At 45.3% G+C, this 19,395-nt stretch overlaps 1 protein-coding gene across 1 annotated transcript in view; it reads left to right on the plus strand.

The window, feature by feature from the left end:
* Positions 1–333: 333 nt before the first annotated feature.
* Positions 334–19,395, plus strand: part of RanBP3 (ran-binding protein 3) — a 37,577-nt gene continuing 18,515 nt past the window's right edge. Inside the window, exons 1-6 of the mRNA XM_075672936.1 lie at positions 334–389; positions 6,304–6,363; positions 8,410–8,505; positions 9,620–9,664; positions 13,284–13,379; positions 15,166–15,517. Coding sequence (XP_075529051.1) covers positions 377–389; positions 6,304–6,363; positions 8,410–8,505; positions 9,620–9,664; positions 13,284–13,379; positions 15,166–15,517 — 662 coding nt within the window. The 5' untranslated portion in view covers positions 334–376. The remainder of the gene's footprint in view (positions 390–6,303; positions 6,364–8,409; positions 8,506–9,619; positions 9,665–13,283; positions 13,380–15,165; positions 15,518–19,395) is intronic.

The following is a 19,395-nucleotide window of genomic DNA, read 5'->3' on the forward strand; positions in this document are numbered from 1 at the left end:
ACGGATTTGTATTTTTCTTTTTTTTTAGCGATAAACAAAGCCAGTACTGGATCCGAAAGGCTCTCTTTATAAAATGTGGTGTTTAAATGCACGTCCCACCGACGGCTCCCCCAACGTTCTTTTTATATTTAAAAACGTTGGCTCCCCGTGAGTACAGAAACCAACTTCGAAGGTCATGGTTTTGTGGTATGCAAGTGCCATAAGTAGTTGCAAGAACCGGAAAACGTCATAATCTCCAGAGTCGAAAGTGTAAGTTTCGGTTTCTTTTATTTGCACCTGTGCTAGTGCCATCGTCATCAAGCAGCAACCGCGACAACGGCGTCACCGTGTGCCGAAGTCGTCCAACAAAACAAAAACATCGTGGGAGCCTCTCAAGATGGCGGAGAAAGGTAAGCCCGACCTGAATATGGAGCAAAAAAAGAAAGGATTGTCGCTGTCGCTTTCGTCTCGGCAGCAAAGTGCGTAGCTCTATTGCAGGATCGCGCTCGTCGGGGCGTTGCCGCAGCGGCTCAGTTTTTCCGATTTATTTGCCGCAACGCGTGGCGTCAAAACCGATGTCCAACTAACGTGCCGTGGTGCCAGAGCTATTTGCCATTGCGTCTCGCTGTCGCCGTAAAAAGGCGCTGTCGGTAAACAATGACGACCGCGACTCGTCGCCTTGCGTTAGCGCGCACGCCAAGCGAAGAATTGCGCAGCCCTACCGTACAGAAAAATGCAGCGAACGTTCCTCTGGTGAAGGCTTCCGTGCGAAGCTAGCTCTGAGAGCCCGCGGCATCTCGCACTGGGCGAGCTACAGGAAAAGCCGCTGCGATCGCGCGCGCGTTCGCTCTGTGTCAGCACCGCCCCGAAATCGTCGGCAATATGCGCCTAAAATAAATCGCGTACGGCCTGGTTAGTTGGCGCGTGGCGTGAAGTTGTTCCATCGGCGGCGAGTATTGGCAGTGCGACGTGACTCTACGCTGCGCGACTGGCGCGCCGTGAATTCGCGACCCCCCCTCCCCGTTTTCTTTCTTTCTTTTTTTTTTTTTTTGGCGTAGCTCGAAGTGGCTGGTAAATGGAAAGTGTTGGGTGACGAGGCGCGATGGTTTTTCGCTTTGCTGCCTGCGGGCGCCGTGACTATGGCGACGACAGAGCAAGTTGCTGGTGTGCGTGACGCTGTGCGCCGGTAGCGACAGATAGGGGCTCTGCTGCAACAGATACGCAGCCTCCGGTCAGAACAGCCCGCGCTGTGGCCTATTTTCTTAGTTTTGCGGTGGCGGCTGGCGTTGACAGCAGTTGTCGCACGATCCCCCCCTGTTGCACAGATTGTATCGTGGCGTTTAAAGCGCTGCTCTGAGAAATCACTCTAGGAGAATTTTGTGATACGCGCTGTCGAGGTTTCCGCCGCCTCATACGAATCTAATACTGCGAGGAACCGTTCTGGCGAGCGCGGTAGTGTGGCGTCGGGACAGTTGCTGTGCGTTGCCGTCAGGAATCGCGACATTCTTGTCAACCTTGGCTTGTGGAACGTCCGACAGCGCGAGTGTATGAAACACGTGGCGGGAAAATTTGCGCCGAAGTCGCGATCAACGTGGTAACGCGAGCGGTTTGTTGACTCTCGTTTTATCGAGCTTGGATAAGATAACTGATGTGTCACAGTCATTTAGAGCAGTCGCCAGCTTCTCAAATAATCCTGGGTACAGCTGCGAGCACTTCTGGCACCATCAGTTAACTGGCACCTTTCAAAGCCTACATTTGATTTGACGTGTTCCTTTTCCGCTATGACAACTGTTGACATTCAGGTACTCCTGAGTCTCAGTCTCGTTTTGTCTAACACCTTTCAATCTTTTTGGCTGTACACACAAGTGATAGGGCTTAATCTTGCTTTAATTGTGTGAGCAGGTTCAATTGTATTCATTTCTTTACATAGTCTGTGTCCTACATAAATACCTTGTCATTATATGTTCTTGATCAACTTCTGGCCTTACACTTCTTGCATGGCTCATTGATTACACAAGCCTGCTGCTGCATTGTTCATAGAAAAAGAATGCGTAGATTCTGAGTTTGAAGAGGGCTTGTCAATACTCTTAAAGGGGCCCTGAAACAATTTTGGAACATAGTAAGGAAATGTTGCTGACACGTCGTACAGGCTTCTGTGAACATGTGAGCCAAACATTACTGCACTGCATGCAGCAGGGAATTTAGTCTTGTTTCAGTGCTGTCATGCAGCATTGCCGAAAGCAACTGCTGAACCCACCAACGCCATTGGCTGGTTTTGTGATCACAAGAATGTTCTCAGTTATACATAATTGCAAATTTTTAGTTAAATAAATGAAAAATATATACGTCTGCAATCTCAAAAAGGCAAAAAAAAATATATATAATCTTTTCACTGCACATAACTGCATCAGCTGCATGTGGCCTCAGAGATGACAGCAGCATGCTGCATAGCTAGTCTACTATTACCGTCACTCAGTGCCATGACGAGCCCTTTTGCCACCGCAATGCTCAACTTTTGGACAGGGCCTTGCCCTCTTGGCCTCTCCGTTGTGTAGCTTCCCGCGTGCTAGCGGAGATGGAAAGAGAAAGAAACCCAGATGTTGGTGCAGTAACTCCGCTTATAGTTAAATGATTAGAAAAAGTTTTGCGGCATGAGATTCGAAAGGCGACATCCTTTAATGCTGAGGCCACTATATGATTAGTTAGAAAACTCTTTCGAGGCTTCTTTACACTTCATTCTTAACATGCTGTGTCTGCTTGTATTGCTGCCATCATAAATTCTATTTGCAGTGAAATGTGGCGTACTGAGCTAGTCAGCTACTAGTAAAACAAAATTGGCTGTTTTAACTAGACCACTTATACTTGTGAGCTGCACAAGGCAACCGATCCCTACAGCTTTTTTATGAATAAACCACAAACTATCCCTCTACTTGCTACGAAAGTCCAGAAAACCTTTGCGACTGCAATATGAATGTTGAAGAACATCGGCAATGCTATGAAACGGAAACTCATGGCATTAAAAAAAAAAATGAAGAAATGCCCAACAAGCTCATAATGCAGGAATTTTTATCAATTGAACAAGACTATGAAGCATACATACAATGTTATACAGACACCTAAAAAGATTTGTGGCCCCATTGATTGTGCAATTGTCTCGATGGATTCAAGTTGTGTCAAATTTAGAGTGTACATTGCAAGGTGTTTACAGCCAAGGTAGAGGGTGCCAAACTGTAGACAAGAAATATGGTAGAAGGCTGCAGCACAGGAACAGGTGGGCACAACTCGGCACACAAAGTGCACAGACACAGCGCTGTACTTTTTGTGCCACCTTCATTCAATATTAAGTCACGCTAAAGTGATAGATTAGTGATCAAGAATCTCTACGGTGTGAATATTATCACGAACAGAGCCTTAATAATTGATGTAAATGCAGGACATGGTTAGAGACTTTCCCGGGACATTCAAGTACTTCGCCATTGATGAAAGAATTCCTCAGTTAAATTCTGTCGCTAGTACTCAACCATTGGTTGCAAAAAACATCCTTGATTGTACTAAAAGATGAAATAAAATGCTACTTGTCCAGTTCTATTTCATCTTTTAGAAAAAGAACTAATTGAAGTTACCCGTGACAACGACACAGGCGGTCGGAAGATTTCATTCCTGCTCGACTTCGCGCCGCCCATGCCTTCGCGTTTCACAGTTTCGTTATCGCGTAGTGCTGCGCTGGTTTTGCTGGCTCGCAAAACTTGCACAAACTGCAAGTAGCAGAGAATTCAACTTCCATGTGATGTCGTGGGATGCCCGAACGGTCTACGCCACTTGACCAAAAAGCAGCTGCAGCGGCAAATCCACCGGCTTGGTACCGCCGTCTGTTAAATGTCGTTTTACTCATTGACAGCAGCAGAGGGTGGTGATGGCCTATGCTCGTCACCACTCCCCCAGTTGGGTGGCGGGAGATTTGAATTTCGAAAAAGGCATTCGGACCCTTCAGATGTAATTTTCTTGTAAACTAAGTCTTTTCTTGGCACGAAAGAAGCGCTGCAAGGTTTCTGAAATGGTATTTAAACAGTCCACGTCGACTTAGTATTTGCCCTCAGTGTCCCCTTAAGAATTATAGTCGTAAAGAGACTGGGAAAAGAATGATTTACACAGACTTCATGTGCACTTTGAGTGCCATAGCATCTAGAGGCACCAAACACAATGCATGAATCGATGAACTGCTTAATTTACTAGACTACAAGCAAGGCAGGTATTGAGGTAGCATTCTGCAAGTACTAGCCATGTAGGCATAGAGAGAAAGATTGGCAGACAGAACTTATCAATCAGGACACTCCTTTTGGCCACCTTGGGAAGTGATTTTTATCGCACGCATTGGAATGGAAAGCAGAATCCATCCTTCACATTTGAATCTCGTGTAAACATGCAAAGCAAAAGACACAAACATTTCTGTGATATTCATCAACATTTCTATTCCTGTACATCTATCCCTGTTATCTCATTTAAGAAACAGGCCAATATAGCAAAATCTTTGGCTTTCTTGAGTCAGTAAGTCATCTTAGTAAAATTTGAGCCAGTTGTGAACACAGGTTGAAAACAACCTCTAGCCACAGTAGTGAACAAAGAAGATATCACGCTGCTGTTTCTTTGTAAAAACATGGATTTTGTGCATTAAAGAAAACCATGAGGTGCTTTAAAAAAGAAAAATATTCTCCTACAGGATGCACACTTTTGCCACCAGAGGGACAATAATGAGCAGCATATTGTTTATCGGTGCTACAAAAGGTTTACTTTCTACTTTGTTCATTTCATGGTGCTCACTATTGCATACATTCTCAAGTTAGTGTGCTAGTGCATACCTGTGTGTGTTTGTATGTTTTTCTGTAGCTCTCTCGATATCATCCCTCATTCCCTATTACACCTTGACTATAGTCGGGAACAACTTAAGGCAGGAGAGGCCCTGCCCAGATGATCGAAGCACAGCAGCCAATTGCTTTTTCGACTGAAGAAATAGCGCCCATGGCATGATTCGGCCCAGTTCGTAGCGTGGGCTGCCATTATCTCCGTTGGCGGGGTCACCCGCCGTTTGTCTCATTACATGTCTAGAGTGCACGCCCATTGGTGGAGGCTTATGGGTATCCACCTTTGAGGGGCTAATGCTGCTGCCTTCTAAAGCTATAGTATGCCGAGCCTGTCTCTGTAGGCTAACCTCTCAGTTACGTAAATTTCTCTCTCACCTTCATACTCGCATTTTATGACATGCTGTTCGGTATATATAGGTTTTGTGGGGTTCGTTACTGAATTGTGCAAGTTTCGTAGGCAATGGCAGAGGCTGTGTAAATAACATGGTGGCAAGTGTCCCAAAGCTAGTGGCCAACTGTCTGAGCACTTACGCTCAGGAGGCTGGAAATTCAAGATGTATCTTTTTTTTCACAACTGTAACACCTGTACCACTCATTGTTGGCATGGTAAGACCTCTAAGCTTGCTGTTGTACTAGTAAACTGTAGATACACCGACATGCTGTCTTGCAGTCTTCTCAAATGGTTTTCATCATAAGGCACCAACCTGTCGCGGACAAGTTGCTTGATGTCATTGGGCACTTGTTAGAACAGCAGAAAGCTTGGGAAACTGGAGCAATTCGTGGCGCAGAAAGGCAGGCGCTCATACCGCAGACTTCTAAGATGACAAGGCATTCTCATTCTTCTTGCATCCTTGTTTTGCCATGGATGGACAGTTGCTATGTAGTGAAATTAGCAAATAGATATTGCATTTGCATGTACTTAATGATGCAACCATGATTGTAACGCAAGAGGGGACTTTGTGGGTCTCTCGGAAAAAGAAAAATGTATGCGCTTATAACGCCAAGTGATGCGGCAAGAAATGGGAATTGATGCACAAAAGAGGGTGCCCACTGTGCGCTTTGTTCATCGTTACTACAAACTGCCGTCACAAAATGCAGCGAAAAGATGAATGTATGCACAGTTTACTCGTCACTGCTGACATATTCGTCAATGTCAGCAAGAACAGCGTTGTCCTCCGTGCCACGAAAGTAATTGAACACACAGAACTACAGAAAGGCCTGCGACAACGTTCGAACACAGCTACATGTGTGGAGGTGCTCAGGAAAAGTCTACGAAAAATAACCATTGCATTCATGCCGTGAACCCGAATATAACGCGAGGCAAGTTCTGAAGCCTGAAAATTTGCAAAAAAAAAACTCGCGTTATATTTGTGCAAATACAATAATTGTGCCGAGCTGTGATGGGAGGTGATTGCGGAGCAGTTGGGCTTAAGTCGAGGTCTGCTTTATTTCTTGCTTTTCTCAGGTGGCAGTCCAGGCAATGGAGATTCTGGGCTTGTCTCCAGTTCCTGCCTGTCATCTGGAGGTAAGACGGCTTGGAGTTTGGGAAAGCACGGTGTTGCTGGCCTGCTGGAAGCAGCGAATACCCTTCATTGATATTGGATGGCAGAGTGTTAAACCTAAACATTCTTTTCCCCAGTTTTTGTTTAAGTTCAGCGAAAATGGTTCCACCAGAGCGAGAAAAATAATGGTTTAAACTGTTTCGAGCCAGTTTTTAGTTCGTTTGCATAACCAAACAATAATTACAGATAAACACCATAAGTTTGTCTAGTACAAGAACTCGACAGTGCTCCTGGTCTGCATGGCAAGACATCTTAACAAATTTATGTGTGCTGCGTTTCAAAGACTGCAGGTACAGTGAAACCTCATTAATTTGTATCTGGCGGGGAGAAGGCACAACCACGCAATAAACGGTAGCACACACTAACACGCCAAATAGAAACTTCCGTCTCTCGACGTGTTCCACTGCTGCCAACAAATATATCAATGCGATGCCACCGTAAATTTTACCTAAAATATGCGCTATAAGGCATTTCCCCCCCGCTCTTTTGTTTTCCAAAGCAGTGAAAAAAATGTGGTTCCGTTCCATCACTGTCAGTAGCACAAACGGCATACCAAACAGCATTTGAAAACTTTGGCATGGAACACAGCGGCGACATAGTGGCAGAGTGGACAACTTGTCCGGTTTTGCCCGATATGTATGTGCTTGTTTGTGTAATGATTGGTTATTGAGTGAGGACCGGTGCCACTTCATTGAAACAGAGTACCTGCGGCAACTTGATGTAGATCGCGGTAGATGTGGTGCCGATCATGGTGGTGCCAAGCGAGCGCTATTGCCAAGCTGCGATCTTGCCTGCTTCAGGCTCGTGCGAGGTTGAGGTGCAAACAGTCATACATTCATGGGCCTGTTCTAAGGGTATCCACAGTTTAAGTTCTAAAGGTTAAATTGGCCAGAATTCATTGCACTTCAGAAATTATCAGCACCAACTTTTTTTTTATCTGTCTGGAAACAGTTACGAGCTCCTCAGATAAGGGATGGCAAGTCCTGCATTAGGGTCAATCGTCTGACTGTTTCGGTAAAAAAAGCTGGTCTAATTTGCATCACTATTGTCTAGTTATACCTCCAAGTATTTTAACCTGTTAGCCTGTACGGCAAAGGCAGTGTGGAGGAAACAGTTTAAAGGTCGCACAGTAACTTTATAAGCAAGCAACTTTACAGAGGCTTGTGCCATTAACAGCTTACAGTGTGTGTATCCGAGGGCTATCTAAGGGCTCAGTTAGCAGAGTTTATTCTGTAGTTTACGGTGTTTGACCAAGATAGATCTTTGGACAGTGTATTTAATTATTGTATTTAATGTATGTATTTAATTATCGTGTCTTTCCTGTCAAAAAGAATTTCGAGTCTCTCTCTTCAACCACCCTGTTATAAGTCTCCCACTGCCAGCAAGATATTTGACAATCACCCATTATTTGAAATGCTCACAAATGTATTGCTAACATGCCTGCAGCCCTTATGTGTCACGTTGAAAACTGCATTAATGGCGCTGCAACGTGGATGATGCAATGCTGGATGTAGCTCTACCTGTGAGACTGTCGTGCTGCTGCGGGCATATTGTGGGCAGGTTATCATCTTTTACAGAAGTCTATTTGCTGCAGTACAATTTCTTTAAATAGTGTGTTAACTATGTTGAGAACATAAATTGGTTCGGGTCACCAGTCTTGCACACAGGCAGAACCTTTGTGAATGTAAGAACATTGGGGTAAGATAGTTTAATGCATAGTTAAACACTCGGCAAAGGGCATTAACATGCGGCATTAAGAAATCAACATTGTTTGTCAGGATTGCAACAGGAATAGTGCTACTAAGTACGGGTGCCTTATTAGCCGACAGTTTGCCCAGGGTTGATCTTATTTCGTCAGGCGTTAGTTTGCAAAAAACAAAAATTGCTTTCGACAGTTCTCTGAACCCTGGTAGTTGTGGAACTGCACCTCTAAATATGACTTTTTTTTTTTTTGTGCATGTTCCCCCCTCCTCCTCCCGCCTTCTTTATCACCTGACCGGGCACCACAGCTGGCATGCTGGGACTGTCGCGGATCCAGCAGAACCCATTTGCCATCAAGACCACCACCCCAACAAGGAGCGTAGCAGACAGCACGGAAAACAAAGGTGAGAGGGAGGGTAGTTGTCTGCTTCATGACCTGATGATGAAGGTACGAAAGCACTTAAATGCGAAAGCGATCATCCAATAACATGGCCCAAGTTTGTCAACATGTTGCTGCACGCGCAAACGCTTGCCTTTGATCTAGACAGTACGTATCTTGACAGTTGTCATGCTGTCGCTACAGATAGATGAATATACAGTCAGTGCACAGACTGAATCTTCGTCCTCTAGTAACATGACAGAGGTTGACTGTGCTGTGATGGCCGAATGATTGTGGGTTTCTTCACAAGTCATTGTCCAGCGCTCCCCTAGCTGCCCACGTCGGCACAGTCGTCAAAAGTGGAGGTGAAGGCACTTAAAATTGCCTAAGTTGTTCGGGACTGGGTTGTTATTTAACACGGAAATTAACTAACGCTGACGTGCGGAACTCGCACGACAAATTGCATATGCTGCCTTTACAACTCAAGAGCGCAGCTTTTCTTGAGGTTTGGGCACAGTCAACGACTGCTGAATCATTTAGGCTTTGCTAGTTTCAGTTTTGAGTAGACACTGGCGACATGGCCGATGACCATGTTAGTGATGTATCAAAACCAAAGTGTTGTTATTCAAACTCCAGGTCATGCAGTTTGGGTCTGAATTATTGTATGGTGTGCTGTAAGGTGTGCCAAATTTTGGTCGTCTTAATGTAGTAAGTCTCGGGCCATGACGGTGCCACGAAGTTGTCTGAATAATCAAGCATGTCCGAAATGACGGTGTCTGAATTACCGGTTGGTGACTGGATGTGTTTTAGTACATAGTTTTGAATTTGTAAACTTCGTGCTGTACTTTTTTAATCTTGCTGATTTTTGCAATTTAAAAAAAAAGGGCCTAATTCAAACTCCCACTTTAGTAGAGTTGCTAGAATTTATCTGTTCTTTTTTCTCAATTGAAACAAATTTCATTTTAATCGGTCGAGCAGTTGTCTTTTAAAAGCCTCTCTGCCTTTTGAATGTACTATTTGAATAGGGAAATTGGAGTTGGCCTTGAGGTAGGGTTTCCTGTTAAAAAAAGGGGGCAGTATTCCTTATTTCACTGCATCAATGTAACAGTTGTGGCGTCTCTTCTCTTGTCTGTGTGCAGAGACGAAGCCCATTGTTGCTCCGCCCACCTTAGTTCTTGGCGCAGGTGAGTGTGAACACTGCTTGTAGTAACACAGAAGGAAATAAGGGGAGTGGGGGAGAGAACCGAAACAACTTTGGCGGCACTGTAGAGCTTCAATATTACATAGAGGGAAGTGGCCACTGTCTGTGTGAATTTCTTACGGGCACTGTGGCGCCCTGCGAATGCCAGTATGGGGATGCGCGAGGCTTCGTCTCAAACTTGGCTTGGCCTAAAACAAGGTCATGGCTGCACAAATAAAGCTTTCTCGAAATGAAACCCTTTTAAAGAGTTTTCATTCACCCTTACTGTGCCTTTCAACAAAGTTTACTCACCATGCATAATAAGCATGTGAGGAAAAACAAATGAATTTTTTGCATGTCATATGATTGCACATCCAAATACAAGTCCTCATTATTGAATGAAAATGTTTTGTCTAATGTTAAATAAAGATTTAGTATAGAGCAAATAATTGGGACAGATGAGGTGTAGACAGGTGTCCTGGCTCTCTGAGAATGATGCCAATTCAAAGCCATCACATCTTGGCGTTCCCATGCATACAACAGTGGTGCAGCCCTGGAGTGGTGGTCAGTAATCCAGGGCAGTGGTAGGTGCTTCTCCTGCTGCCCATTGTAGGAACCCTGGCCCCAGCCTTACATAGCCGTCAGAACACTTATGTGTGGTCTCTATGTGGTTGTGGCTTTTTGTGCTCCTGTGTATAGTTTCTTCTTCTTATTTTTTTTAATATATGTATTCTTTACCTCACACCAAGTGGTTTATACTAAAATTTCTGAACTAGAGATGTGTCCGAAAAGCAAAGCTGGACCATTCCATCTTAGTGAGGGCACAAGGAAACGTTGACGTGAAGTGAAGATTGGGGAGGTCCTCCTCCTTGCTTCCTGCAGGTCGAAGTTGTCTAATTTTGCTGTGTGGATCCCGTTCCGTGTGCATCTGTGCGTTGCAGGTTTTAGGACAACGAAATTACTGGCTTTTATATCAAAGGAAATTATCCAGTCATTTGCCCTGAATGAGCAGGAGCATTGAGCCGCGCATGGACTTCAACTGGCGTGCCTCTCTTGACCTGCCGTCCACTTCACCTTTGAAGGCGGGACAGTTCACGTGCTGCCAATTTTCGTAAAAACGCACTGTGCCTGTTCACCTCGTTATTATGTAGAAGTATTGCTTTTACACGGTGATAAACTTGGAGAAAAAGAAAAGTCACAGAAACGAGGCACCATGCACTGTTGCATGCAGGCACGTCAGAATTTATACAATCAGGGATGTCGCAAATCCCTCATGCGGCGCGGGCCCTGCAGCCTGTAGCTTGAGTAGGTTGGTCAGCGGACAGGGCCCAGCCACAGATGAGGTCACATAGAAAACCTTGAAACATTTTCAGCCAAATCTCTTTATAGTAGAGTCACATTGGCCACAAAAATACTTTCGTTATATCTGATACGCATCACATTGAGGTTTGACTGTAATTACATTACTTTGTAACGAGCGGTCAGCTCAACAAGCTGCTCCTAACAAATAGTAATAGAAAACACTTTGCTCCATGGTGAGAACTGCTTTTTATTAGGAGTGTGCAATAACCTAAATATCACCGAATCGAATCAAATATAGTGAATGTTTGAATCATCATATTTGCAAATAGAATATTTTAGATTAGATTTTTAAAATAAATATTCAATATATATTCGGTGTAGAGACCCACGTGGTGCCACATCTCACATGCGCCGTGGAGCCCCCGTGCTTGATGTCACCCATACGAGTGTTTCGCTTCATTTTTGGCACAAAAGGAGCGCCGAGTACATCGCGGGCGGGCCGTCGCCCTGGTTTACACGGCAGCAGACTTGGTCACTGCGAGTGCTCGCTGATGTTAGCGTGATGCGGGGCTCATACCCATAGCGCCTGAAAGTCGCAATTTGCAGAATGGCACCACGTCAGCCAGGTCCACCTCGGCTGGTACAGTGTACAGACAGGTTGACAGGACCCGTCTAAATGATGATGCGACGCAGGCAGAGGAAATGGCAACAAAAAGAAGTGCGGATTTTGTAAAGTGCGAAAGCATGTGCGAAGATCGGGTCCTTTCAAGAGCTGTAAACCTAACCTGCACGTGTGATCTCGGGACCGTTCACTGATGGGCCACCCATACGCACATATTAGCAGCAAGCATCCTGCGATGGCTTGCATCCCGTTACATCGTCCAGTGACAAATTTCTTCATGACTACACTGTCTAGGCCATTAGACCTAAAGGTGCTGCTTCATCGGGTATCGGCGAGTAACATTACAGTTTGGTGCCAAGTCGGCGCAGAACTACTCACAGCAGCCACACAACGCTTGTAAATCAACAAGCTGCCTCGTAAACTAAAACGAGTCCATGGGATGGCAACAAAGTTGTTCCCGACTGCCATCTTTGCAATGCCGCTCGGTGGCCTCTTGTTCCTAACACAGTTCGTAGACGCACATTGGTCTCTCTTTGTAGCTTTGAGCAATCAATCACAAGACTAGCTTTGTATTTACAAAGCGGGCATGAGAGTGTCAAGGCTGATTGCATGGATTTGCATGGATGACGGATGAATGAGGGCGGGGAAGTGTTGTCCAAACTTGCCATGACCCTCCAGATTTCAGAATCTTTGACAGGTGGCAACCAACACTGAACATGACAGTGAAAGGACGTGGATGGCACCGCCTTTCAATTTTGTTAAAATTGTTGTGATAGTTGATATTTGATTCATATTCGGCCTTTTATTCTTTTATTGGATTTTAAATTTGATTTTCGGTGTTTGCCCAGCTCTCTCCTCTGTAGCAGTGGAAAGGAATAGATGCGATTCATGCTTGGTCGACTTGTCTAGGTGTGTTAATGCCGTCAGTGTGAGCTAGAAGCTTTGCATCGGGGCATAAATGCACACGCATGCCCACACAGACAGCTATGCTCACCGGCATGCCTGTTCCTGTATCAAGCGCCCTGGAAACATCGCATTCTCTTCCTGTTTTGAACCGTTACCATTGTCCGAGCGATAGCTTGATGAACTTGGGGCTGTTTTTTCAGCCACATGACACTAATGTTCGTCACACGGGCAAGCTGTAACAGTGGGCTTGGAAGCGTTTTATGAGGCTAACTGACGCACAGTGTTGCCTCCTCCTCCGCCTCTCATTTCACAACTCTGGATAAACTGAAACAACGTACATATGGGGAAGGAGGGTGATCAAAGAGTGCGAACTCGACATCTTGTGAAAGCTGGTGGTTGAGTTAGCCGATGAGATTCCTGCGGCTAGCCATATCAGTGTTTCCCAGGCAGCATCCCTTGTGCTGAGCCAAACTGATGCAAAAGGCGTCGTTTGCCCCAGTCAGCGCAGTGACATACAACAGAACTTCGGCGATGATGACCCTCTGCTGAATTCTTGCTTGAACCGGTTCTCAACAGTTTCTTCAAAAAGTCGGTTCAGTTAGGCACATTGGCTGCAGGGGCTTTCCAGTCCAGCAGGCTTTTTAAACATCCTTGCCTGACGTTTCCCCCCAGTGCAGGGTAGCAAACCAGATGTGCGTCTGGTTAACCTTCCTGCCTTTCCTGTCTTCTGTTTCTCTCTCTCTCTTGCTCGACATATACTTGTGCTGCAAAGATGTTGCTGCCTTTGTTACAGACAATGCCTGCGCAGTGTCATCATCTGGGAGCCGGATAGTGCTCCGGCCGTCGGCCCTTGCTTTCCAAGCTGAGAAGCTGAAGCAGACGTCACCAGGTAAGTTCAGACATCATTGAAGCATCACTACAGTACTGTGGGCTTTACTGTGGATGGGGACATCTGCAGCTTTGTCAAAGGGGCATTAGATGCTAACATTTAATCCTTTCTGAATGCTGGATTACCCTTTTATAGTGCATCGCAACGTTTGTTTTATGCCTGTGTGGTCTGCACAATAAACCGTAGTCCTTAGTGTGCTGATGAGTAACCGTGAGGTTCCGTAGTCCTTAGTGTGCTGATGAGTAACCGTGAGGTTCCGTAGTCCTTAGTGTGCTGATGAGTAACCGTAAGGTTCGTTCCGTTTGCCTGCAGACACTCTGAGCCAGGTCATGGCGGCGCACAAGAAGCTCGGAAATTCTGCAGCTCAGTTTCTGTGGTGCAGGCACAATGCAACACTCGGAACTAATGCCGAGGTTACGGGATGACCAGTTCTAGTCATCATTATCATCATCATCAGTCTGGCTACGCCCAATGCAGGGCAAAGGCCTCTCCCATACTTCTCCAACTACCCCTGTCATGTGCTAATTGTGGCCATGTTGTCCCTGCAAACTTCTTAATGTCGCCAGTTTCTTCCGTTCCCTCCTCAGGTCTAGGCTAATTCGAGATCTTGCGATCCTATGGTCACTGCAGCGCATTTTGCCTTCTAGTACACCTTTGCAAATACCAGGGGAAGTTTACGGGAGGATAATTGCTGTAGCACAATTGGATTGCTTGTTTGATGCAGCAGAAGTGGGATCAGCTAATTTGTGGCAAGTTGCCTTTTGGTCCACTTTCATCTCCCTCTACCTTATCATTTTTTATGTTTCAATTTCACAATTCATTTCCCCTGTGCTTTCTTTGGCTTAATTGTCTGTTGGTCTTATATGGTTGTGACCAGCAAAATTGGGACCCTCGGTTCCCCTTCTTCTTGTTCATTCCTATTTCTGGCTTTCATGAGGCATGCACTGTCATTTGGTTGCAAATACAGGCAGTGCAAGAGTTCACTGTAGCTTCTAGAGCGTTGCCTGCAATGTATGAAAAAGAGTATACTGCATTTTGGCACGTACAACCCACGCCGAAAATTTAAAAAAATTAACAGTAAAGCTGAGGTGCGGGTTACATGTGAATTTTGCTTGTAGGTGTTGCTTCAAAACAGTGCATGCTACATTACCATCAAGCCACACCTTACAGCAAAGTTCTCTGCCATTCATCAAAGTTTTGCTATCTCCTACAGAACCCTGTCCACTCCCCTCGCCTATGTGTTGAAGCTCCCTTCTCCACTCTTTCATGGTTGGCCATTTTGCAATGGTGTAATTTCGCATTCCTTAGTTAGTAAATAGTGCACGTAATGGTGGCATACTCATATGTCACCCGCTCTCGCTGCACTATACCATACCACCATTGGGATTCTTGGCTCAATCGTGCTTTCTGCTCCGTCCACACTCTCATCTTCCATTATGTGAATGCTAGCTGCGAAATATTCCGATTCACATGACATGTTACGTGACTGACTCGTCTACAATCATGTTCGTCGTGTGAATCCAGCTTTATCAGCATCACTGAGGAGGGGAGAACGGAGCCGCTAGCTGAAGATATTACGTGGACGAGTCGTGCATCCACGAATGAATGTTTTTGCGAAGATTGGAGCTTCGTTGTATGTGGTTAGTTCCGTGGGTTATACGTGAGAATTTTTTTTCCCCGTGGCTGTTGTAATTAGGGGTAGCAGATTATATGCAATGGTGGGTTCTATGTGGAAAGATATGGCAGATATATCTTATTCTATTTTAAAATTTTCTTTTGCTGACAGATGCGGCATCGACGGAACCCAGGGACAACACCACCACAGCGACTGCTACCAAAGAACAGCAGCACCAGCAGCAGGCACCGTCTGCGTCCAGGGACCCCCGCGAAGTGTCGTCCACGTGTGAATCCACCACTAGCCCAGTCACAAATGGCACGCGGACGAGCGGCACAGTGTCCAGCGCGGAGGACGACAACAGCGGCAGCACCACGACCTCCAGCAGTGGCCGTGCCGTCGGCGAGAGCAGCAGCAGCTTTGGCTTGGCCCTAGGTGACTTGCGGAATGGCACCTCGTCGTCCGAACACCTGTCGACCCTCGGCACTGGTGGCGGACTGCTCAGCTCAGCAACAGACGACGCGTGAGTGTTGGAGCTCCAGAGAGGTTCAAAGATGGAAGGAACATCTGGGCGCTATAAGCAAGAAAGTTACAAAGCACCTAAATGGCAGCAAGCCTGTCTTTTTTAGTTGTAACCGTGCATAGGACGACCTCAGGTGTCACCGCAGTGCCATTACGTCTTGTACTTAACTATTTAAACTCAGAAAATCTTTCTTGGAAAATTGCAAAGCATTTCTGCACTCATTTTACACTGAAGCTGTATGTGGCTAGGGTTCCGGGAATTTCTGTTTTCCATGAACAAAAACTATCAACATCAGTGGCTCATACCCGCGTAAGCATTCATACTCTCTAAACAAGCAAAAAATGTAATGGCTCATAGCCCTGTGAGGCAGAGGCTACAAGCACTCAGCAAAGTGAAGCGAACAGTGCTTAAATTCTTTCTAATCACGCATGCAACATACAGAACAGCATGTCGAAAACTGACATCATCAGTGGCTCATAACCCTGTGAGCAATGGCTTATACCCCCGTAGACGAGCAAAAAATGCAATGACTCATAGTCCCGTAATGTTCATCGCTACTCGTGTTGCTTGAATTCGCTGTGATGACACCACCCCTGTTGTCGTTGTCGGTGATTTCAATGTGGATGTGTCAGTACCGGAAAGGGAGTGGTTTATGCGTTCCGTGTCGCAGACATATCCCTTGTGATGCCACATCGATCCGGCCCGACTGACCACCCAGCGGCGTTCGTGCATCGATTTGACATTATCATAGAATGTGATTGCAGTTGCGAGTGAAATAATGACCACCCATCAAGACCATAAATGAGTTTGTACCTTTGTACAAAATTATGTGTCAGCTCCGTGTCATGTGCTAAACAAGCTTTGCTGCTCCACCACCTTCTCAGAGTGGAATGGCTCATGATGTTTGACTTCCCCAACGGTTTGCACATACCATACTCATTCATAAATAAAAATATGCTCTGTTCCTTGCACTCAATGAAGACATCGAATAACAAACGGTTAATCACAGTACACAAAAGTCTTGAATACCGTATTTACTCACTTAATGGATGCGTTCACTGAATGAACACATTCCCAAATTAGTCGCGAAAAATCAGAATTTTTTTTTCCTCGTGCAATGAATGCACCCCAGCTTTGCTACTGTGCAGTCCCACGATCGAACAGCCGTGCTGTAGTTTTTCAGAGAGACTACAATCTTTGACCCTCGCACATGTGTTTAAAGAAAACGCACTTGATGCTTAATGCATCGTTTCATTCGCCAGTGCTGGTGCAAAATCTCACAGGTTCGAGAGAGAAAAAGACATAACTGGCTCTCTGGAGCACGCGCAGTTCATGTACTTCAAGAGAGAGAGCACGGGGTGCGTGGCCCGCGCGTCGCATGGGAGAGAGTGGCCGGCGCTTGACCGGCATAGTGGTCATATTCGGGCATAGCGACTTCGTGTCTGTGACTCACTTTTCTGCCTGCCTTGGGTTTCGATGTGTGTGCTGGTGGGCCTTAAGTCGAGGTATACGCCTGCTGCGGGACATAGAGTTTATCTGCTAACAAAACGGGAACGCTGATCGGACACCGATACATTTTGACATGCCGATGAGCAGGATGGTCGAGAAAAGAGACGCACACAGCGTGCTTGTCAAAACAGGTGTGCGCTTCAACGTGATGCTAGCGATAACGGCAGACAGCTGGAGCGGCTGTGAGGACGAGCTGGACGCAATCGGAGATTGCGGTTGGAGCGCGTTCAGTTTCGCCGCATGCGATTGGCCTAGGCTCCGAATGCGCACTCCAAACAGCGATGCCTGATCACGCCCGCGATTCATTGATTGATTTGCAGAAGTTTTTGACACGTTTTCTACGTGATTTTATATATTGAATCCTGACTATATTGACATATTTCGAGATCACCGCACTGTTCGATATATCGAGGTTCGACTGTAGTAATCATAGAGTGGACTTGCCGTTACATTATGTTGTCTCACGAATCTTGTGTTGCAAACATCTTTCGAATCCTTCAAGTAAAAGTGGAGTGATCGCTCTGGTACATAGTTTCCTCTCTCTTTTCATCTCTGCTAGCGCGCTGGAAGCTATGCAAGGGAGAAGCCAAGAGAGCAAAGCCCCCCCCCCCCCCCCCCCATCCCCCCACGGAAGGTTGAGTGTCTCAGCAGCAAAAGGGCTCGTCGCAGCACTCCGTGGCGGCCGTGGTAGACTATGCTACTTAGCACGCCATGGCTATCTCAGAGGCTATGCTCAGCAGACGAAGCTACACGCAACTGTTGTGCATAGACAAGCAGTGAAAAAATGAAATTATTTTTTCTGTCTTGGAGATAACAGACATATGTATGTTGAATTTATTTAACTTAAACTTAGCAATTATGTATTACTGAGAAATTTCTCGCGATCACGGAATCAGCCAATAGCTGTTGGTGGGTCCAGCTGCTTGTGTTGACGCTATAGGACGATCGTCATTGTGGAAGTGAGAACGAGCAATTTTTCACTGTTTTCGACACAATATTGTAAATTTGCTGCTGCATGCAGTCCAATAAATATCAGTATAGTAGACTTCTGTTCAGTTTGACTGCGGTTAATTTGATTTTTCAACTAATTCGAACCCGACCGAAGTTACCGGCTGGGAACGAACAAAATTGGCATTCACCAGATAATTAAAACTTGACCAGCCAGCATGCACATGCCTGCCCCCTATGGTGACCCCAATAATGACCCGTTTAGTTGCAGCGTCTGTCTCAGCGGAGCTTAGGGAACAGTTAATGCGTTGAATGCACGTAATCTCATGTAGAAAATTCTATTCTGCCTGCCCTAGGAAGATTTTCACGCAATAATGATAGCACACAATGTCTCATTATATTGTTTACAGGATTCTAACATAGGCCATTTGTTATTCATGGAAGTCAGGGGGAAATTAGCCTGTGCGGTGCAGTTGGATATTTATTTATTTATTTATTTATTTATTTATTTATTTAGAACATACTGCAGGCCTACAGTAGGCCCAAGCAGGAGGGGCGAATGCATAATATATGCGAAAAGAACAGGATTAGCAAAATTAAAAAGTGTTAAATACAAGTTGTAACACAAAATACAGCAATAAATACAAGGCTCAGATGCAAAATACAAAAAGTAAACGTAGAAATAAATGGCTCTCAAATTAAATGCTGTGAAGAAAACATTGAGTCAAAAGAATCAGCTCTGGTTAAAAGACCTGGCGGACACCTGTTCCACTCCTCAATGGTGCGTGGAAAAAATGAGTATTTAAAGGCGTTAATCCTAGCACTGTAAGGGGTTAATGATTGTGCATGATGATTTCGTGTTTGGCGCGTAGTGTTAGGTTTAAGGAAGGGGTCTGCAGTCATAGACAGTTTATGGTTTTTTAGTAAGAAAAGTAGTTTCAGTCTTTGAATTTTCCGGCGCAGCTGTAATGTTTCAATACCGTGAGTTCGCATGAGGGTTGTTGGTGAGTCAGTTACACGATACTTTGAAAAAATAAAACGGGCGGCTTTGCGTTGAATCATTTCAAGGGCCTCGATGTTACGTTTAGTGTAGGGATCCCAGACGGTGCACGCATATTCTAGTGATGGCCTTATTGTTGAAAAGTATGTTAATTTTTTAAGTTTAGGTGGGGCAAGTTTTAGTTTATGTCTAAGAAAGCAGAGTTTACGAAAGGCTGAGGAGCATACGTTTGATACATGTTTATTCCAGCTAAGGTTTTTCGTTATTGTAACTCCTAGATACTTGTACTCGCTGACTTCGGTCAGAAGGTGAGATGAAATATTGTAAGGAAATGAGAAGGAAGCCTGTTTGTTAGTTATCGTCATGTATACTGTTTTCTCTAAATTTAGCTTCATGTCCCATTTATTACACCATGTATGTA

Source organism: Dermacentor variabilis, chromosome 10 (assembly GCF_050947875.1).
Source record: "Dermacentor variabilis isolate Ectoservices chromosome 10, ASM5094787v1, whole genome shotgun sequence".
Taxonomy (NCBI): Eukaryota; Metazoa; Arthropoda; class Arachnida; order Ixodida; family Ixodidae; genus Dermacentor; species Dermacentor variabilis.